Raw genomic sequence first — 22,497 nt, 5'->3', positions numbered from 1 at the left:
GCAGCGTGCACACATTCGCAAATACTGGAAATACTACTACGACTTCCTCTTGTGACAGAAATGTTCGTTTGTATGTTCCCAAACAATGAAACTTTTTAAAATACACAGTTGCTTATAGTTTTCATTCATAACGGCCTTGACTCTATTACCTTGGCATATTTAGTAGGAAGATCTGCATTGACTGACTGTTTTTGTGGTTAATACTGATTTTTATGGCTTGTTTTCTGCTATCAATTTTCCTACATGATATGTCTTAGCTGATTACTCTTTACTGTATGGTTATTCTAAATATCAATGTTTCCCCTAATTTTCAAGGGTTTTTATATCTCCTTATTCAATACAGGATTACACAGTCAAATGCAGTTGAAGCTCCTGCTGTGCTATACACACAGAAAATGTATGAACAGTGAATTTGAGTAGAATATAAATGGTAAGATAGAACAAAGTATATAAAAGTAGCACTAAAGAAAGTTAGATTTACAATATATATAGTTTCGTGTGTGTGTGTGTGTGTGTGTGTGTGTGTGTGTGTGTGTGTGTGTGTGTGTGTGTGTGTATTATGAGTGTGCATATATGTATATATATGCATAAAAATATATACAACATGAATAATAGTGTAATATGACTTACAAAGACTTTATCAGTGATAATGAAGGTAGTGGATAGGAAATGTGCAAAACAATGTAAAAGAAAGCTGAAAGATAAAACAGTGTTCGACAATTAAACTAAAGTCCCTTAAAAACAAACAATTAACAGCGCCGTATAGCCGTATATACCGTATATAACTCGGTTATCCTCGCTGTTTTCCGTAACTCCGCCTCCCGTCCAGCCTTAAAGGTTGTCAGGGGCAACTAGGAGAGACGCTTTTTGATCACACGGGAGGCTACTCAACAACACTGGAAGTTCAGGTCGATGTTTTGGCTTGTTCCGACCTTAAATAACTACGTTGGCAGTAACCTGAAGAAAGCGACACGGAGGTTGGTCGTCTGATAAGTTAACTCCATTCTACAGTCGCGAGGGCCAGCAATGAAGGCTAACTTTGGCTAGCCTAGCTAATGCTAGCAGCTAAAGCTAATTTAACCATTAGTCACATAACGCTAACTAACGTTAACGGTAGCAGGTAGTGCTATTATGGTCAATCGACAGCTCGGTTTAAGTCCTCAGTGTGTGTCTCTAACGTTACCCAGTAGTGAACTAGCTAAGTCACACAATAAATACAATTATACATGAGGAACCAGTGGATGCTATTTGAGGGTACGTTCTAGAGTTTACTAGTGATTACAGAGCTTTTATTTCACGAGTTAGCCAGACAGCTAAGTAGCTGGCAAAAGGACAATAAACTGCACAACAAATAGAATAACCGTGAAATGAAAGAATGCACCATGATTAAGCATACATACTTTTGAAGGTTCCACCAAGCTGCCATCCACTGTTTCTTCTCTCTTTTCCAGAGAGGAGCACTGGGGACATGGCGGTGTATTTTGACCACCGTATTGAGGCCCCTGAAAGCAGTGATGTGCCCTCTCAGTTGACCTGGCACCCAGCTCTTCCTGTCCTGGCTGTGGCCTCAAGCAGCACCACCACTGGAGGCAACGTGGACCTCTACCTGCAGCAGGTAATCACTCGGCTTTGCAGATAAACACCGACTGAAAGAGTGACCACTTTGCTCTATCCACTAATATTCACCGTTTTTGAATACAATTGCGCTGCACTTATCAAAGTTTGCGTGCTTCATCCCTGTGTATATGCAGGGAGAGTATGTGGAGAGCTGCCATTTTGAACGTCCTCACCAGCCCACAGTGCTGCGCTGGCATCCCACAAAGCCAGTGCTGGCCGTAGGCTGGGAGAACGGAGAGGTGGTCCTGCTGACACACCCCTCTGGAGATCAAACAGTCCTTCCCAACACACATACAGCCTGCATCACATTGCTGGAGTGGAGTTGCTCAGGCAGCCGCTTGGTATCCGGTGATCAGGTGAGTGTGTTACAATGACTGTATACACAGACACTCCTGCACATATGTACACATGTACAACTTCCCATTTCTTCTTACTGAACCATATAAATAAAGTGTAATTATTTGATGGCAGACTGGAGTGCTAGCAGTATGGAAAGTAGATGCTAGAGGGAGACTTCAAGGAAACCATCTTGTGAAGCATGAATACAACAAACCTCTAACTTGCTGCATCTTCAGACCTGCTTCACCTGGGGAGTAAGTAAACAGGGTGCAATGCTCAGAGTTGGTTATTCTTATTTTTAAGTCCTTCCTTGGCAGTGAGTATTGAAAACATCATGATATCACTATGCCCTCTATATGTGAATGCTGGGTTGCTAATAGTATGGCCTAATTTGTGTCATAGCGATGTAGCAATGCTGGCCCGGGCATCAGTGAGCGGAGATGAGAGTGCTCTGGACAGGTTCAGCTGGAAGGGAGCACCTCTGAAGATGGGCCCACAGGAGGGACTCACGTTCTACGTCAGCACTGAAGATGGTGAGAGTTACTGTTAGCAAGCAAAGGGTGTACCTCTAAAGCAGAATCAACTGAAAGGAATCTAGAGATGGTCTAGAGAGAATCTAACAGGCAGTGTTGGAATGTAGCAAAGTACATTTGCTCAAATACTGTACTTAAGTACAAATTCAAGGTACATTGTCTTTTCTTTTCATGCAGTTTTGTACTTCTACTACTACTTTTTAAATCTTTAACCCTGCTTGCCTTGTATATAGGTAAGGTCCACAGTGTGGATGAGCATTGCAAGACAAGCACACTTCTCAGTGTGGAGGGAGCTATCAAAAAACTGTTCTACCTCGAGAAAAGAGAGGCGCTCGCTGTGATCACAGAGACCCTGATGTTGTCACAGTACACTCTTGGACCTGAGGGAGGAGCCCAGGAATTTATGAAGGTATGTGTTTGTGATGGTAGATCACTGTAAAGGCCCCAGTGAGGTGTTCTGTAGATAATATATATATTCACATATATTATTTTTTTACTGTATTTTTCAGTGACTAAGGTCAGCTTGACCTAATACACAGTTTGGGTTGTGTTATTTCATGGCAGGTTAAGCTGAGTAGCAAGACCGGGCAGAATGTTGACATTGTCTGGACAGAAAATGGCCTCCTTATCACAGCAACAGGTGAACAGGTTATCAGGTAAGTGTACACACACATTCTACATTCCCAGTTTCATCTCATCTGTCTGTGTTTATGAATAAACGACCCTTTCGTTTTTTTTAGGCTGTGGGACCTCGAGCGAGATGACAACTACGTTTTGTCTCTTGATGAGACCCTGGGCTTTGAGAGAGGAGAGATGATCAACTGTGTTTCATACTGTGCAGGAAAAGGTAACCACAGGATATTTGTCTCAACAGTATAAAGTGCTGTTTTTTCTTCATGTCACAGCCTCGTGGCTTTTGTATAATGTTGCGACCTCCCCAGGAATCTTAGCAGCTGGCACCAGCCATGGGCGCATAGCAATGTGGAGGATGGTGGTGCAGCCATGCAGCAGCAGAGGTGATACCAAGGCTCAGTGGAAGCTACAGACACCCACAGAAATAGAGGGAAATGTCATTCAGCTGCAGGTACTGTCTGCACCAGCATTATTTCAAAATACCATATCAGCTCATGATAATTATGTTTTGTGAAATTATGTAATATAAACATAACAACATATGTGTCATAGTCTTCTGGGAAAGTTCACTCAGCCTTCCATTTCAGTGGGGCTCCAGCCTGAATCTGCTGGCGGCCAATAATTCGAACACAGTACTGATCCTGTGTGAGCATGTGATGTCGGCCCACTTCAGCCAGCAGGTGGCAGCAGTGCAGCTCACCCCAACCCAGCTCAGCATCACTCAGTTCAGCACAGGAGTGCACCTTGCTCTGCAGTCTGACATGCACATCAAGGGAGTGTGTGTTACCAAGGTAAGCGTGGAGCGGAGAAGTGGATATGATGAGTCTACAAATGCCTCTACAAATGTGTGGACATGAAGTAAAAAATGAGCCTGATGTCATGGTAACTGGATGTGCGTTGGCAAACCTACAGGATTCAGTGACAGTCTGGAGTGGCAAGCAGGTCACTGTGTATGAGCTTTCAGGAGCAGCTCTTCGCAATACAGGTACAACACTGAAAACTGCTGAACAGACCAAATAGCATTTTATAGATGCAACATTTTAGAAATTCCACGTATTCCCCTCTCTCATCCATTCATGTGCAAACTTTCTTTCTCCGCCACTCCTCTTGCTGATAACCCAGGATCGTTTCCCTGTGACTCCCATGTCGTAGCCGTACACGACGAAAACCTCTACACTGTGGAACCTAACAGGGTCCAGATTCGCACGCCACAGGTCTGCCGTCCCACCCTGGAACCTACTATCCAGGATTCACTTAAACATAGAGTCGTGACAAATCATGAGTTTTGAAACATTTTGTATTGCTGAGTAAGAAGACATTTTTAAATGAGCATTTCTCTCTTTAGGGCACTGTGAAGCAACTGCTGACTTTCTCCAAGGCAGAAGGAAACCCTGTACTACTCAGTGTGTGTCAGTCCTACCTGGTAGTAGGCACAGACACTGCACACATTAGAGTCTTTGACCTCTCCCGAAGGTAAAACGTTAATGTGGATGTTGATATCACCTCCTTCAGTTAAAAGTCCATGTGTTTTTGTCCAACAATGCCAGTCTTACTATATTTCTCTATAGAGATGCCAAAGCTCACTGCAGTGCTAAGAACCTGGCTGACCAGATTGCCAATCTGGGAGCCCTCAGGTCAGTCAAATGTAATGCCAACGGCAGCCAAGTCAGCATCCTAATCTCTCAGGTGAATGGACAGCACACAACACTCACCTTCTCCTTTCTGAAAGCTTTTTATATTAATATAGAAGCCACAGGTATTTAGATTTTTTTTCTTTTTGTGCCTCTTCCTCTCAGGTTAATGGACGCCCTGATCACAAAGTGTACTTTTATGACGTCGAGATGGACACCGTGACACACTTTGACTTCTTCATCGGCAGACCGTCCAGCGGTATCTCACAGCCAGAAGACAGCGAGAGGTGGCTGACGTCGCTTTTAGACTGGATTTTGTGAGTCTGTAGTGTGTTCTCCTGTGGTTGTCTCACTCTGCACATGTCTGCTCTGTGTTTCAGGCAGCAGTTTCAGGGGACAGAGCTCAGCGGTCGCTGCCCTGTATCTCACTTCTGGGACGAGAGCGAACCTCGTCTTTTTGTTTGCGAGACAGTGCCGGTCAGCTCCGAATCCTCATCAGCTAGTTTCTTGGATACGGTAAAGACTGCTCCTTCATGTTGACATAGTCCAGCAGTGATTACTTGTCACATGATTTTAATAAACACAGACTAAATTGAAAGTGGTTTGACGGTGTTTTGCCTTCTTTCTGCTCAGACGGACGTGTCGGTGGTGACGCTCTTCTGTACGCAGGAGCATGGGCTCCTCCTACAGGACTGCTACCCTAAGCCTTCAGGCCTGCAGGCGCTCCTCGCTCTGGATGTGCCCTACTATTGTTTCAGCTGCAAGGTGATGACGGAGACCACTCTGCCCTGCATGTGTGTTGTCTTTTCAGTGGTGTGTGTGTGTGTGGGGGGGGGGGGGGGGGGGATTCTTATACAGCATTTCCAGATTTCTCTCTGTAAAGCTGAAGGCAGGCTGTTCCAAAGAGTTTTCTTAAAAATAATCTTGTGTTGTTATTTGCACCCATCACTGATCTTATGTGAAACTCTGTGTTTGGCCTTACACACCCCAGCTGTTATTTCGGAGGCAGGGTGTCTTTCGACCAGAAGTAAGTGTCTGTCCCCGATAGTCCGTTCAGAAAGCTTCAGTATTCTTGATTGCCGGCTTCCAAAAACTGTGATCGTATATGCCTTGTGCTGCATTTCAGCGAAAAATAAAGTATCAGCAGCACAAGTGCATCCCTGAAGTATCTAGATCTCTCTATGCTGTGTCCAGTTCCCATTCAGCTTGTCTTGATGAATAGATTTGTTCTGTGATGCTTTGTTGTTGTTGTTGTTGTTGTTGTTTGCTCTGTCTCTATCCGTTCCCCAAAGCCCATGTTTTTTCCAGGATTTACTGTGTAACATTTCCTCTTCTAATAATGATCATACCTCACAACAAGCTGCATTCATTACTGGCTGTGAAGGACATACTTACAGATCTTTACATCATATTTCCCTACCTGGTCTGCCCTTTCTCAGCCCGGTGAGAGTGATCCTGGGTTATCAGAGATTTCCACCACATCATCAGCACCTACACAACAGACCCAGCCATCAAGGGGGTCGGCCGCCCAGTTCCCCCATATGGTGTCCAGGCGAGCTCTCAGAGACTTTGTGGGCCTGGAGAACTGTGAGAAGGCCACCCGTGACGCCATGCTCAACTTCAGCTTCTACCTGACCATAGGCGATATGGACGAAGCCTTCAAATCTATCAAGCTCATCAAGAGGTAAGGCATAAACACATGCACACCATCAGTACGTGCGTCCGCTCAGTGGTGGTTTCAGAGTGGAGACGTGCAGGATGGCATGCCTGCCGTGGCTACGCCCCCCTTTTTGATCTCTGTCATCGCCTCTACTGGCAGTCCTTTCCACACAGGCTTTAGTTTAAAGGCAAATCGAAGGCCACAGGGATGGCATTGTTGCTCCAGCCTTGACGTTTCTCAGAATGCTCTATAGAGGTTTGTAGTGAGAAAGCAGTGGCTTTCTGCTTTTGACTTACATTGAGAATGGGGCATTGTTGCCACTCTTCTCTCCTCATATCATTCAACACCTTTGATTGTTGAAGTCTTCATGGAGGGAATCTACCTCAGTAGTTTTGTGACCTTAACTTTGATACGCTCTCTTTAAGTCTGACAGGTGATCAAAGCTAAACACTGCTCATTTTATTTTTTTTTCTTTAAAGATCTGTCTTATTCCTAAGCAAGAAGAACAAAGCAGGCGCAGGAAATGTCACCCTAACGCTGTATTTGTCTTCGGAAAGGCTCGTAAATTTTAAAGTCTAAGCTCAGCAGTTTTTGTATCATACCACGATGCTATAATCAAATCAAATCCACCACAGCATAACTTGTATTTGTTTATGTCAGTACATGAAATAGAATTTTAAACACAGGACATGATTAAGGACTTTTTCTGTGTCTGCGCTTCGGGAAGGAACTCTTCAATGTGTATATATGTGACTGTTTCTGTTAGTGCACGGGTGTGTTCTGAGGGGATGTACTTTTCTAAACACGCCGTGACTCACACACATACACAGACACGCATGCACGCACATACACACATGAGGCCCTCCTGCCAGTTTGGTCCAACAGGAGGGCCCTTTCCACTCTTACAAACATTGAATCAGGTCACTCGAAGGATGTGCGTGTCCGTTCCTTTATGTGTGTGTGTCTTGGGGAAACATATATGTGATTTCAGCAAAGATCTGATATTATCTTTAGCACAATACGTGATTCATGGCACTCGGTCTGAATTCTGCTGTAGTGTTGCTGTTGCACGTACAAACATTACACAAATGGGAAAATAGCATATCCCACTGGCCGGATACACCAAAGAATTTAATAGGCACGATGACAGCTTTACTAAGTTCCTCAGTGATGGCTATTTTTACTGCGGCTTCTTTCTTTTTTTTTTTTTAAGATCGGTATTGTGTTCGATTCCCGCATAGCTCCACCCACAGGAATATCCATTTCCTGCCACGCTAACCTGTATCTACTGGGACTTGTCTCTCTGGTGTAGATCTTTAACAAAGGTTCTCATAGTTAAGTCAGAAACTGGCTGGCCAAGTCATTTATTAGGTCATATGATAAAATGTCTGTTGGAGACACGAGAGACCATACACTCATTTCACACCTGTGCATTAAAGGGTCAGTTCACCCTAATCACAGACATGTAGGTGAGCTACATGTTTGTGTGAACCACAAAATCCACGACCCACCTCTCATAACGGAACCTGGTCGTATTGGGAATTCTACATCAGACAAGGCTTCACAGTCCCGTCACTGAATCAATTAGAGGAAATTATGATATAATTCACTTCATCCAGAAATGATGTTCTCCGTATGAAAGTCCCTCTGCCTCCCAAAGCAGCCTGTCAGACACAGGTTAGATTGTCTTTATTCAGTCCAGACTGTGCTACTTCCTGTCATTCATGGTGTCCTTGACTTTAGGTGACATGCTGCAGGGTTATCTGCCCATATGAATACAAACCTTCCCTTACTGTCTTTTTGCCACTGCACTTGCTATTTAAAAGCCAAAACTCCCCCGTTCCATCAGGAAGTGTTCAGGGGTGAAGCAACGACTGATGGATGAGGTTGTAGTCATCATAATTAGCTGTGGTACATGTGACCCCCATGCTCTCAGTGCATGCCGTTTGTCACTGGAAACTATGTAATTCACATCAAACCATTACAGTTCTTCTCCACTGTTTGTTTCTCACTCTTCAAAGAAACTAGTACCATCATTCCCTGAAGCAAACATTAGAATTTTTTTAGCATGTGGTTGTCTCACAAAGTGTAAATCGATTTACACTTTGTTCCAAAAGATTATTCATGTGACTTATCAGTAGGATTTCCGTTCACTTTCAGTTGTTCAGTGAAAGTTTTTGCCTGTTTCATTTGTCCTGTCTTGCAATGTCTTGCAAAGGGAATGAAAAGAATTGATAATTAGGAAAATTGAAGAGAGATCATCGAACTGTTAAAAGATTTGCGTGTGATTCAAAGCACAGATGAAGTAGGTCAGGTAGAGGCTTATTAAAGTTTCTTTCAAATTATGTAATAGTATTAAGAGGGCTGCATAAAAAAGCCACTGTTGACTACAAATCACATATTTGAAGTTGCTGGTGTCTCTGGAGTCCCAACAACCTCTCCATGCACTATCCTCCAGAGGCTTGCAGATGTGTGTAAAGCTGTATTTCAGCCACCACAAACCAATACTGAGAGGGCTGATGAATGCCAAAAAAAGCTGTAAACCTTTTGTTTTTGGTTGGTTTTCAGTTCACAGACACAGTCTTGAAAGTCTGTTGCTACATTCAACTTTTCCCCAATGCTTCCAGTATATTTGTGTGCAGAAAATACATATATCATCTAAAAAAATGCTAAAAGGAATTCTGTGTTGTCCATGTGTCCAGTGGACATGTGTGGTGTTGGACACCAAAACAGCAGCAATAACAACAAGCAATGTGTTTGAATATTAACCAATAAATTTATTGAATTCATATGATATATTATTATTTTAATGTGCCTCTATGTTTGACAATGTGGAAGACCCACAAACAGTCTGGAGTTCTTTGCAGAAGTATGATATGGTCACAATACTACTACTACTACTACTACTGCTACTACGACTAATGATAGCACAATTCTTTATACAACTATATTATATTAATTTAAGTATACATTATGTACCACAAGCGAGCAGAGTTTCATATGAAAAGCATCATGAAAAATAAACGTAAATTAAACGTGTATGTCATTTCAAAATGCAGTACATCGCCAAAACATTTGTTACTATCAATTTAACAAATACTGCTTAAAAAAATCCAAATCAATTCACATGCATTAATTGGCAGGTAATTTGTATTTTTTATTTTCCTTTTTGCAAGAGGAAAGATATTCATGTGGCAATGATATTTCAGCAGGCATACAGTTATTTGATCAGCTCTTATTGGCTGTTTTAGAATAACTGATTTGGGGAAGCCCAATCAAAAAGCTTGACTCACTCCTCAGCTTTTACCTTGTTCATTTACCTACTTACTTGCAACATATATCATTAATATTAATATGTATTAGAATTGTAATAAGCTTTAAAATGGGTGAAAACAAATATGAGGTATTCTGGTATTACATTTTCAACATGTTTCAAAATTTCCAGTTTATGATTGGCCATTCAATAAGTGCACTTAAAATAGGTCAAGTTCCAGCTTGATCGTTTCATAAGCAGGACCTTTCATATCAGACAGTCCTCTTCCTAATGACATGTTCAGCCACCAGTTAGCTCACCCAAACTTGATTAAATGAAACATCATACAGTATTGAGTATGTTTTTAAGTTTCAGGCTGCTTTATACAGACATCTTAGTTACATCTGTTGCTTTTGTGCACTAAGCAGCGAAATAAATCTGATATCTTTGTTAATGCTGGGAGAAGTTGTGAAACACAGAGTTTTACAGTTGCTGGCACACCGGCTGTTGTACAGATGAGAGCTGTAGAGCCACAGGAATGTCCTCTTGAGACAGTCCTGTCAGTGTAGTCTAGTACTCCTCATTGGCTGGGCTTGTGAAGTCACGTGGCTCAACAAGGCGACTCCACATAGTCGTTGTCTAGACGTGGGTGGAAAGGTGATGCCAGTGAGCGACTGATGATTATAACTCGAGGTGCAAGGCAGTCATCGCGCCGATGTAAAATGTTCCAGATGAGCATGGCTGCAGCCATCGTAGCCAGCAGGCAAGCCGCTATGTCCAAGTAGCAGGAGTAGGACAGGTGTGTGTAGGGTCCGATCTTGTAGAAGGTCACTAGTCCAATCACCAGTACAAAACCTGTACATGAGCACGGAGAGAAAAGGCGTCAATCGGCGAAAGTGCCCAGATATCCTCATTTACATATTGTAATGTTAAACAACATTCAAGGTTCGAGTGCTGTGCCGTTGAGGCAGTGTTATGTTTCACATTTACACGAAGCAGCAGTGTCATGTCTAATGTTAACATAATGCCAAGTGCAAAAAGAGTGCGCTACTGTTGGCTTTTGAAATCCCTCAGCTCACATTTAGACACCCCTGTGGCCGTGTATTGCACAGGTCAGCCAGGAGCTCTGTGTGGGGCCTTTGAATTTGGAAATCTGTTTCCTCCTCGGAAGGACTTCTGAGATCTAGAGATCAAAGTTCTGAATAGTGTAAAAATATCAGAGCATGAATATATGCTGGGAAAAGCCTTTGAGATGTTTCATCTCCTGATTTCTTTGATTCACAGTGGTTTAGCTCACGCAACGAGGAACTCCTGCTTGCATGCAAAGAAAGCCACAGCTTCCAATTCCATGCTGTTCTCTTGATCTTTACTTTGTTTAAGCGACGTTATCTGAAGTGGAAGGTTATTCATTGTCACAGCTTTCCTCGTTCTTTACCATTAAAGGTGTGTATGAAAGCCCACATAGATCTAAGCTTAAGTTCACCTCAGTTGATCCGTCATGTGCCACATTCAAGTGTGGTCTACAGCCATCCAGTACTTCAACAATACTGTAGTCTGAAAACTACAGTGGTATAAATACAGTTACCAAAAATAATCACTGGAAATATGGATGCTGCTGCTTTAGGATATGAATCAGTCCGTTTCCTGAAGCAGTCAGGGAGTTCATTTATATTTCTTTCTCTACCTCTACAGTAATATGCCTCTCATTGTTTGAAGTGAGGATGTGAATAATTGAGTCTGTGTATCATTGCGTGTCTACTCCTGAGTGCACGCTGTCCAATGCAACTGTTTGCTCAATCAGTTCATGTTTAACCTGTCTGGCTCCTTATCCAAAAAAATGAATAATCTCCCGTCCAGCTTCCAGTCAGGGTGGGCTGTGTGAACCTCTTTTTTGGCACAGACTTATCAATCAAACTTCCTTCCCCTTCTTCCTCTTTCCATCCTTCCTTCCTTCCCTCCCCTCCACACCCTGAGCTTCGAGGTTAATATATTTGCTGGACATTTGACATGATCTGTCACAGAGAAAATCTAAACAAGTCTTAACCTAAGGCCAGCTCTTGGAATTTGTTTGGCTGGTGTCCTTCCAGTGAGGATTGGCTTGGTTTATTCTTAAAGAGAACATAATGATGAGAGTGACTAGCCTGTCTGGCTGTGTTGCTCAAACTTGTATCACTCCCTTGTTACTAGGAATCTCTTCACAGATTTCCAGGAAATGTTTTACTCCTTCATGAGCCAAATTGAACAGATCTGATTCGAGCCCCACAGATGAAATCCCTCACAACCAAAGACGTGATAAAGTGCGTCTCAGAGGGACGTGACCTGCACTCATGACTTTTGACACGTTAGACCTGTGTCCATTCACAAAACGCATTCCAGCGTTGCCTCCAGCGGTGAAAAGATCAAGATTGTGCTTTCAGCCTGGACCTGAAAGCGCTGCTCAGATATCGCTGAATGGAACTTCATATTGTTCCTCCACAGTCTGCTTGCAATAACTGAGCATTTGGCACGTCCGAAAATGAAAACATTCCAGAGATAGAGGGTGATGGGTAAAAATATCTCCATTCATTCAGAGCTGAAGCCCATTCACTGACTCCATGGGGAGGTCTAAAGAAGGAGTGGGGAATGCATTAAAGAATATGGAAGGAATATGAGGCCCATTTACTTTGCTAAAGAAAGGCCATTATTAATATATATTTGCTGCGTTTATGTTTAGATTTTTTTTTTTTTTTTTTTTCTCATTTGAGACAATTAACTTTCATTAATGGTGAATCTGACTATATTCTCTACTAATTGATTAATTCTTTAAATAGTCAAATATTTTCCCGTTTGATTTCCTAAAGTCTAAAACTATAATGCTTGTTTTCTCCTACCAACTGTCCAAACCCCCCAAAATATTCAGTTTACTATCAGACAAAGACAAAGAAAAAGACTGCGAGACAAAGAAAATTGCAAATCTCAAATTTGAGAAGCTGGCATTGTTATTAGCCATGCTAGCATTGTGTCTCTGACAGTCTATTGTCTTTTTTCACCTATCCAGGTAAATATCTCAGCATTTCCCTGATGGATTGGTACAGAAGTTCATGTTTGTCTGAATTTTTGTCTAGCGCCGGCACGAGATGAACCCTTTTTGCTTGAAACGTCTCAACATCTATCGGATTAATTGCTATAAAATCTGACATTCGACATCCTGTTCCCCTCACGCTGTGTAATAACTTTTCATCTAGTCCATTCATCAGGGCAAATTTATCCAAATCCAATGCTTTTCTTCACTCTCAGAGCTGATAGTGTGGCTGTAAACCCTCCGTCTTTTTGCTTGAAAAATGGCTGAACTGATCATTTAAATAGTTGCCTATTATTATTTTGGTCAAATGTCTCAGTTGAATAATTCTCAGATCATTTCAGCTCTTGATTTAAAGTGAATCCTTTTTCACTTTAGAGGCTCATTATTGACCTTAAAAAACATACCAAACTGCTTTTTCCATGCAAGGCCGATTGTTGAAGGGGACTGTCTGATGGTTGAAAACCCTGGAAAAAGCTATTAAATGGATCTCGAGCTGGGATTGTTTTGTCAAACTATTCTTAGGTTTCTATTTTATAGAAACTCCCATTTTCTAAGAAAATGAATTGAATCTAGAGACCACATTGACAAACACAGCAGCATAATGAAGTTTAGCTTCCCTCATTCGGCTCAGATTGTCCACATATTGCCTAATGTGGATTCTCTCTGGTAAACAGAACATCCCATCTGCCAAGATAATATGTTTCATCTTATTAGTCAGTGGCTTTGCTGACCATATATGGTAAGAGAGTAAAAGAGGGCAGTACTATTATTAGATGTCAGGGAAATAGGTGTGTACTGTTTAGACCTTGTCACTATGTCGCTAAAGCTAACATTTGTGAGCATTGTCTTAAACAGTTGCTCATCATTGACCACAATATCAAAACAGCTATGTGTAAATGTCCACCAGCCATGTTGGTAATAATGATTTATGGGATGTGAAATCTGTCTATTTAGCCATCATCTTTATTAGCAATGCTTTGGTGAGATGAGGTTTGGCTGGTGGTGTTGTCTGATATTGGAAAATGCTGTAACACTGGGTGGGTCCCGGTCCTCTCACCAAGGCCTTCAGATAAAAGCCCTCATCCCTGTTGCAATGCGTGCCAAAGACGCTAACGATAAAGAGGAGATTCTTTATTTGCTGCTGCTCTTGGACATTTTGTAAACACAGACATAAAAGCTCGGCCAGCTTATCTAGACGGAGACAATTCCCACCCTGCTGTCGAGTGTACCACAGGACATTTCTCTACCAAAACACACGACAAACACACAATCACAACACACACACTGACATACACAAACCTGCATGCACATAATCCCTCCTGCCAGTGCGCGCACAAACACACAGTCCCTGTCGAAACTGTCTTTCCCGTGCATTCCCCCTCCCCTCTTTTTCCTTCTCCAGCTCGGGGGTTTGCATAACAGGTAGTCACAGACATTTCCTCGTCCTGAGCAGGGATATCCTGGCGCCCGACAGTCGCTCCCTGGCTCGCTGCAGCTCTGGCCCATAGATTCTGGACTAGGACTAAATTTAGACCCAGAGCAGACCCCCTTCATGCTTCTCTGCCACAATGATACCAACCGGCTGAGCGACCACTGCGCACAACACAACACACTTCCTCAGCAGGGGCACTGGGACAGGCCATGCCAGCCAAGTCTTAATGGGGCTCAGTGGGATGGATGGGTGGGTGGGTGGTGGCTGAGGAGGGTTTGTTACCATGACTGCACTAAGTTATGTGTCATACTAATTAATCCCGTGGATGGCTCTCTTTCTGTTCTCTGGTTTCCTAGCTTCCCCTATCTCCTTCTCTGTTTGTTTGGCTGCTCTCTCTTTTTTTAAATTTGGTCTATTTACACTTTTCTCTTTGCACTAAAATCACCATGGTTTCAGCAAACCATGTTCAAAGTAGAAATAAAATGATTTATAGTAGCACAGTAAGTTCCATCAGTGACTGCTGTTACATTTCAGCTACATTATCTATATTTACAATGGATTTAGACTAAGCAAAAGTATTGCTATTAAAAAAAAATCCAGGTAAAGTAAAAGCAGAGAGGAATGCTGCCTTTTGTCCTAGTCTGAAAGTGTCTTCCTGCAGATTTGCCCTCAGAGACTGATCATCAGTGTTGGAGACTCAGCCAGTATAGCCCCCCCTGTGATGTGACCCCCTCGCTTTGGCACTGTACCAGAGAGCATGTAAACTTTGCTCTGCTGCATCTGGATTTCTCTCTTTTCGTGTCACGTGCACGGCTTGGTGGATAGAAGGATGCTGAGCATTTCCACCAGAAAGGTGCTTCTCTGAGACGTGTCTGTCTTCTGAAACATGGGCTTGTACTCACTGGCTAGCTGGAAGAGTGCAGCAATGGCCTCCTCCCACCACTGGGATTCCTGCGTGATGAAGGGCAGCTCCATCAGGCCGAGGAGGAAGATCAGCTGACCAGCAGTCAGGGCCACCGTCGCCATCAGGTTACATGCCCGCATCATGTCAAACTGCACTTGAGGGACCAGAAGAAGAGCTGTGTCATTTTCCTGAACTGTGATCTAAATGCATTAGTAAGACGTGCATAACAAGTTAGGCTGAGTCCAAATCAGAGTCCTGATCTTTAAAGGATAATCTGATAACGCGTCTGATTGTTGTACTGCAACACAAAACTTAGAGGCATTAGTAGGCAGTGCTGCCCATTGTGCCCAGTAAAGCCAGCCAATGAACCTTCAGCATTTCCCACACTTGTTCTTGAATGAAACTTTGTCAATGGAGCTTAATTTAGTAAAGCGCATAAATCCACCACTCTGACTCAGACAAGGTTTATTCTCCGATCATGTCAGCAACACAATTCGCCAACAAACGGATGCATTTAGCTTTTAGATGGCCTGCGCACAATAAATCATTGGCTAGCTGCCATGTGCTACTATTTACACTCATACGTTAGACTGCCATTAAAGTGAAGCACTTAGATCTAATTTAAGTGTAGGTGTAGTACAAATCGAGTCGATCGGTTGTTGTTAATACTGTGACTTGAGTGTTTTGCTTTTGAGTTTTGACATATAGCTAATCATCTCTTCAGAGATCAGAGGCTCCTTAAAATAGAATTTATTTCTTGACTGAAATTCTTCTGCACTTTGCTTCATATGGAAAAGAAAAAAGTTGACTACAACCTGACAGCAGTCACAGAAACACTCCTAGTACCAGTGTGATGATGAGAAACAGACACTTTGAAGCTGACTAATCGTATTTCTTTACTTAGAAATCACACATGAATGACATTATGTTGCATTTCAAAATCAGAACTATCATAAAAACTTACATTTGACAGTGCTGCGGGATTCTTGGTAGCCTGCAAACTCAGAGCCCCATCCCAGGCTTTCGCACTGCCTCTGTGTCCCCTGCCCCCGTCTCCCAGCCTGGAGATCGTCGCGGCCCCTTTCCCCACCAGTGGGGCACATCCTCCATAGTCCCACACTCCGCTTGCGTCCGTCCTCCAGGGCCTGCAGGACCCAGCTGGGGGTGAAGGCTGCAACATTGTTTAGGACGAGGGACAGCAGGGCTACCGCCACCGCCGCCGCCACTAGCCTCTGCACGGCCATGCGCCGCCTGGCGCCCGCCACCTCTCCTCCTCCCTCGTGCCCCTCCTCCGACCCCTGTTCCTCCTCAGTGTCCTGCCCGCTCCCTTGCCTCTCCTGAGGGGCAGTAGCACCAGCAGTGCTCTGGGCCCCCTGGCTCCTCACCACCACCACCTCCTCCACCACCACCTCCTCCTCCTCCTCCAGCTGCAAGTGAGTGTTGTCCCAGCTCACACGGAGGTGGAATTGGAAAGAGTGTTGTCTTGAGGCTTAGCTAAAGAACATCGCCATTCATCCTCATTGAGGAGTTGGTTGTCGTTGCCGCAGATCCTCAGCCCTCCTCCTCAGACAGCACTGCGGGTACGCGGGGATTAATCCAGCTGGCACCTTGGTCCATTCCACTGGCTTCGGCTGGCTGCAGCTTGACTCTTGGATCCTGCTCCTTGCTTGATTTTCTCCTTGTTTTTTACTTTCTTGTCTCCTTTAACTTTCTTCAGTGCTTTGCTTCTTGCACTCCTCTGACTTCTGTGCGTGCATGTGGCTCCTCTGTGTAGGCAAGAGTTTTTCTTCTTTCTTTTTTTCTTGCCTTCTCTTCATTCACTTCACATTTCCTTCGGATGAGTACAGATGCAAATAAACACAGATTTTCAGGACAGTGTTGCTCTGAGCTGACTCACCAGTGGCTTTACTGAAGCTCACCAAGCCCCCACAGGCTGACTGCAACAAGAAATCCTTTAACCCACCTCTTTTTGCTTCTCTCTGTCTCTCCCTTGCTCACTGTTTCTCTGCAAATCCTTGAGGTCAGAGTTGAAACGTGGGGGAGTTGCTGTTCGTCATAGTCCGAGACATCAGTTCGCAACTGTAGCAAGCTTTAAACAGACAGCTCCCTCCTTCAGGATCACTTTAAATGTGTGTGTGTCAGTGTGTTTGTGTGAGAGAACGTCCAAAAGACCCCCTCTTAGACGTCACTGTTGTGTATTCTTTTGTCTGGAGCCCAGGGGGCGTTCGCTAAAGTCCTCTCTCTCGTGTGCAACAAACATATTCGCCGCCACAGTCAGCCAGCAACAGGATGTGTTTCCTGAGAGGAAAAGAGGATGGGAAGAGGGGCCAAATGTAGACCTGTTCCTTCTCTTGTCTTTCCTTTTCTGGCTCTCTAGATCTTGCCGCTCTGTGTGCAGCAAGCTCTATTTTTTTTAACATTTGAAAGTATCTCGCTTTTTGTTTTCATGGCTGGTTTCGTGTGACCATATAGAGCAAGATTTTGGCTGCTCTTGCTTTCTTTTTCTTCACTTGGCCTCAATTCCCCCGTCTTATAGCAGGGCCCCTAAAGATTTGGGGTATTTCCTGTTGCCTAACTTTAATAAACAGCCCACATCTGTATCAGCTAAAGCAAGGAGGAGGGTGGGTACGCAAATAGAGACCAGATGGCTGAGGAATCTTAAATTTGGAATTGAAGCAAAAGAAAAGGGGGCAGAGGGACTGATTTACGTCAGCAAGACAGAAGGGAAAAAAAAGCAGAGGCGGCGATAGAACAGCACGGCTCTTGCTTTGAGTTGAAGTCTGCACACATTCTTGTGTGGCTGAACTTACAGTATGTCCGTGTTTATATGCAGGAGGTCTTTACTGGACATTTATTCTAATTGTTTTAAATTCTCAAATGATAAGAGGTCTGGCCAGTGAGACCCAAGGGTATCGGGTTTGTCACCACTTTCTCATACATACTAAGGGTTTCAGTCTAAAAACAATTGTAGGAACATGTGTACAACTGTTTTCACTGTTGAATAATAAAATACCAGCACAGTGAGTGAGCTACGCAATGCGACTGCAAACAAGCCATTTCTCTTTCCTCTGTAGTAAAGCGGTGTGGGAAAACATGGCACGGATGTGTGTGAAAACCCGCCGGCTGGATGTGGCACGCGTGTGCCTTGGGAATATGGGAAATGCCAGGGCAGCAAAAGCACTGAAGGAGACGGAGGCTGAGTCAGAGCCAGAAGCCCAAGTGGCCATGTTGGCCATTCAGCTCGGCATGCTGGTAAGATCTTCAAGTATTTGAGTGTGAATGACCAATGAGACCTTGCTCACATTTGAAAACCAGACAAAATAGCCTGTGCAGGAGAGAAAATAATGATTTAAAACCATAAAGACCACTTCTTCACTACAGATCATGAAGTCCATCAAGAGGATCTTTTTTCTGTTAAAAATAACCCGAAAACCATAAGTCCGACATGATGCCACATCCTTTTGCTTCAAATGTAGTCTTTTTGACATCCAAGCGTTGCACCACACAAAGACCACGGGACTTTCCTGACCAAAAGCATTCATCTTTCCATCATCTTTTCCTGTCTTCCAATAGGAAGATGCGGAGAAGTTGTACAAGAGCTGTCAGCGCTATGACCTGCTGAACAATTTCTACCAGGCTTCAGGCCAATGGCAGCAAGCTTTGGAAACGGCAGAGAACTATGATCGCATCCATCTGCGCACCACCTACTACAATTATGCCAAGTACCTGGAGTCCATGGGCGACAAACCCAGTGCCCTCGCGTAGTAAGACGGAATCTGTTTTATGTCGAACGTGCGTGAGCAAAAATACCACAGAAGCAAAGTGTGATTGTCTGCCTTTTTGTTGCAGCTATGAGAATTCAGACACACACAGGGTTGAAGTGCCCAGAATGCTCCAGGATGACACATCGTCTCTGGAGATCTACGTGAACAAAATGAAAGACAAGTACGTTTCTCGTGAGGGTGAAAACCTCGTCACCTGAGGAGGATCTCACATGAACCTCACATGCTAAGGTACAATCAAACATCAGCCCTGTCATCTTATTCATGTAGGAACATCTACAAGTGGTGGGCCCAGTACCTGGAGAGCCAGTCGGACATGGATTCAGCACTGCGTTTCTATGACTGTGCCCGGGATTACCTCTCCCTGGTTCGAGTCCACTGCTACATGGGGAACATTGAGAAGGTGACTGTATTAGGGGTGTCATGTAACATTTATCATATGTTATTGAAAAGAATGACATTTTGATGATATAGATGCAACTTGATTTGTCAGGCATCCGAGATAGCTAATGACACGGGTGACAGGGCAGCGTCGTACCACCTGGCCAGACACTACGAGAGCCATGACGATATCAAACAGGCCGTCCACTTCTACACGCGAGCACAGGCCTACAACAACGCCATACGGCTTTGTAAGGTAAAGTACTCTACTGTGTACTTTAATGTCCATTCCTAGTTGGAAGTCTGTGCTGTATTATACCCAACACGTTCATTAATCGTCCCTGCAGTGCTTTAGTCTGTGTCCCAGTGGGTGGTTGACGTGTGTGTATTGTGTCTGTACAGGAGAATGGTCTGGACGACCAGCTGATGAACCTGGCTCTGCTCAGTAACCCAGAGGACATGATGGAGGCCGCCTGTTACTATGAAGAGAAAGGCACCCACAAGGACCGAGCTGTCGCCCTCTACCACAAGGTGTCTCCTGAATGTCTGCTTTTTCTGAATGAATGAGGTCATGTTCATTCTAAATCATTCCACAGGGGGGCAGTATTGCACCATATATTCAGTATGTTGTTTTTTTGGTTGTTTTTTTTTCTCCACTGCAGGCCGGTTATGTGTCCAAAGCTCTGGAGTTGGCCTTTGCCACCCAGCAGTTCGCTGCCCTTCAGTTGATCGCCGAGGATCTGAACGAGAAATCCGACCCAGCCCTCCTGGCTCGCTGCTCTGACTTCTTCATCACACATTCCCAGTATGATAAAGCTGTGGAGTTACTGGTAGCAGCCAAGAAGGTACCTGTTTCTGACACATCCTCACCTATACATGGAAATGTCAGTTCATGTGTGTTTTCTCATGTGTGTCCTTTCATTTGTGTGTGCACATGAACAAAGTACTATCAAGCCCTGGAGCTGTGTGTGACCCAGAACTTGACCATCACAGAGGAGCTGGCAGAGAGAATGACTGTAACCGACTCAAAAGACTTGTCTGAAGAGGCCCGGAAGGAGCTGCTGGAGAGGATAGCTGACTGCTGCATGCGTCAGGGCAATTACCACCTGGCCACCAAGAAATACACGCAGGCGGGCAACAAGCTCAAGGTAATACTGTGGTCTGCATTAAACACTGTACACATTCCTAAAAGTTCAAATATGACAGCGTTAATCTCTCTTTTTCAAACAGGCCATGAGGGCGCTCCTCAAGTCGGGCGACACAGAGAAAATAGTATTCTTTGCCAATGTGTCTCGTCAGAAGGAGCTTTTCATCATGGCTGCCAACTACCTCCAGTCTCTGGACTGGCGGAAGAATCCAGAGATCTTAAAGACGATCATTGGTTTCTACACTAAAGGCAGGGCACCGGACCTGCTTGCTGGCTTCTATGAAGCCTGTGCTCAGGTAGAGCAGTACGCCACACAAAATATCAGTCTAGTTCATGATGTTCATTAGTGGTACTTTGGTTGATTTTGGAAGGAGTCTGTTAAATTTATGGCTGTGGCTTTAAATACCAATAAGGTCTGTAGGAAAGATTTAGGACACTTTGAGGAATGATATGAAGTTGAAAGACTCAGTAAACAACTTTCCTCTTGTTTACCGTTGTTAAGGTGGAGATTGATGATTACCAGAACTATGAAAAGGCTCTAGATGCTCTGACTGAAGCCTTCAAGTGCATCTCAAAATCAAAGGACTCTTCAACAGGACAACTGGAAGTAAGGCTGGCTGACCTGCAGCATAAAATCACCCTAATCAAGAAGTTTGTCCACGCACGCAGGTCAGAATAAACCTCACATTTGCTCTCCTGTCTTTTTCCCTTCCAAAAAAAGATTATGGTTTGATGGAGATCTTTATCTGAGTATCTGAGCTTTTGTCCTTTATCTGCAGGTTGTATGCAGAGGATGCTGGTGAGGCTGCGCGGTTATGTGAAGCCTTGCTGGAGGAGCCAGACTTGGACCCCGCTGTCAGGATTGGAGATGCATTTGGTTTCCTGGTGGAGCACCACTGTCAGCAAGGCAACTTCCAAGTGGTGAAAATCATTTTTGCATCTTGTCAGAAATATCAAATTGTCTTATTTGAAAGTTGATGTCTCCATATGTACGGCTCTAAACTCTGAAAAGTCAGTGGAGAAATATTCTTTTTCTTCTTTCCATCGTTCTTCTCCAGGCCTACCGTAAACTGGAGGAGCTCCAGAAGCTTTTGCCATCGCAGAACGTTCGGTACTATGTCAGCCAGGCCAGCCTGGAGGCCCTGCAGAAAGAGCTGGGTGTGTCCATGGATCAAGGTGACCGCAGGCACAGTGTGAAAGAGGACGATGAAGTGGAAGAGGAATTAAACGTACCTTAAATAAGTCTCACTGACGATTTTTATTTTGTTAAACGATATATTTTCATATGTTCGGATATATGTCTGCATAGTCTGCACTTTCTCACACCGGAAATGACTGTGCTGTCGATTCTGTGCAAAACAGCAACGTGAGACGTTGCCAGCAGAAGTCACATGAGAACAGTAAATGGTTTTAAAAGAAGGCACTTGATGATCACGTAGTGGACAAGCTCTGAGGGACAAAGACAGAAGGGATGCAAAAATCTTCCATATTCATTAAGACGGTTGACCTGAGGGGACGTCTCCTACCTCAAAGACCTGCGTTTTGACCTGCAAGCCAAGAAGGAATCAACACTAGAAGCTCTATTTGTAGAATTTTGATACGTTAATGATCATGTTCATGTAGACTTAAGCACACTTTCATTCTAATGTGGAGGTAGTGCGTTCACATATACACCAGATTACTAAATTTGACAAAACGTTGCACACAATTAATCCTTAATCTGTATGATGTGCAAAAGAGGGTAAAAATTATTAAACACAACTATATTCAGCTGTCAATCCTGGATTAATTTTGCATCTTTTTTTGGTGCAGATTGATGAATACTATTATCGCCTTTGAGCAGAATTTTATATCTATGTTTGCTGTTTGTAATAGATTTATCCTCAGATCCACATGGATTTGGTACAGTGTATTTTTTTATTCAGCTGATGTGTTGATTGTATCCTCTCAGTGTCAAAAGTCATATCTGTGTAAAGCATTTTGCAGCTATTTTTGATAACTTGATAACATAATTTCTATTTAGCACATGATATTGTGAATTAATGTGTTTTTCATTACAGTGCGTTTGTTCCTTTACATTGTCAAGTTCCTGTAATAAATCCCCTTTTTTAAATTACACTGTAT

General features: G+C 43.6%; 2 protein-coding genes across 3 annotated transcripts; one reads left to right on the top strand and one right to left on the bottom strand.

The window, feature by feature from the left end:
• The first annotated feature begins 853 nt into the window (after positions 1-853).
• On the top strand, positions 854-22,489 carry ift140 (intraflagellar transport 140 homolog (Chlamydomonas)). 2 transcript variants are annotated; one of them, XM_070991453.1, is made up of 31 exons: positions 854-977; positions 1,452-1,615; positions 1,752-1,973; positions 2,089-2,210; positions 2,359-2,489; positions 2,723-2,898; positions 3,054-3,145; positions 3,230-3,336; positions 3,431-3,573; positions 3,710-3,913; positions 4,035-4,107; positions 4,245-4,336; positions 4,468-4,595; positions 4,691-4,808; positions 4,919-5,040; positions 5,134-5,269; positions 5,387-5,518; positions 5,745-5,780; positions 6,193-6,437; positions 18,138-18,315; positions 18,637-18,827; positions 18,913-19,008; positions 19,116-19,248; positions 19,339-19,482; positions 19,629-19,757; positions 19,889-20,071; positions 20,171-20,374; positions 20,457-20,669; positions 20,876-21,042; positions 21,153-21,294; positions 21,432-22,489. In XM_070991453.1, the coding sequence occupies exons 2-31, from the start codon at positions 1,469-1,471 to the stop codon at positions 21,609-21,611; spliced, it is 4,386 nt and encodes a 1,461-aa protein (XP_070847554.1). In that variant the 5' UTR covers positions 854-977; positions 1,452-1,468; the 3' UTR covers positions 21,612-22,489. The 2 variants fall into 2 exon arrangements, with proteins under 2 accessions (XP_070847554.1, XP_070847553.1); XM_070991452.1 differs by lacking the exon at positions 5,745-5,780.
• tmem204 (transmembrane protein 204) lies at positions 9,173-17,206 on the bottom strand. Its single transcript, XM_070991498.1, has 3 exons — positions 16,028-17,206; positions 15,062-15,217; positions 9,173-10,521 (listed from the first exon to the last, which is right to left on the bottom strand). Exons 1-3 carry the CDS (start codon positions 16,305-16,307, stop codon positions 10,277-10,279), a joined length of 681 nt encoding a protein of 226 aa, XP_070847599.1. The 5' UTR covers positions 16,308-17,206; the 3' UTR covers positions 9,173-10,276.
• Positions 22,490-22,497: the final 8 nt, after the last annotated feature.

Source organism: Chaetodon trifascialis, chromosome 21 (assembly GCF_039877785.1).
Source record: "Chaetodon trifascialis isolate fChaTrf1 chromosome 21, fChaTrf1.hap1, whole genome shotgun sequence".
Taxonomy (NCBI): domain Eukaryota; kingdom Metazoa; phylum Chordata; class Actinopteri; order Chaetodontiformes; family Chaetodontidae; genus Chaetodon; species Chaetodon trifascialis.
This window is presented reverse-complemented; position numbering and strand designations above follow the sequence as displayed.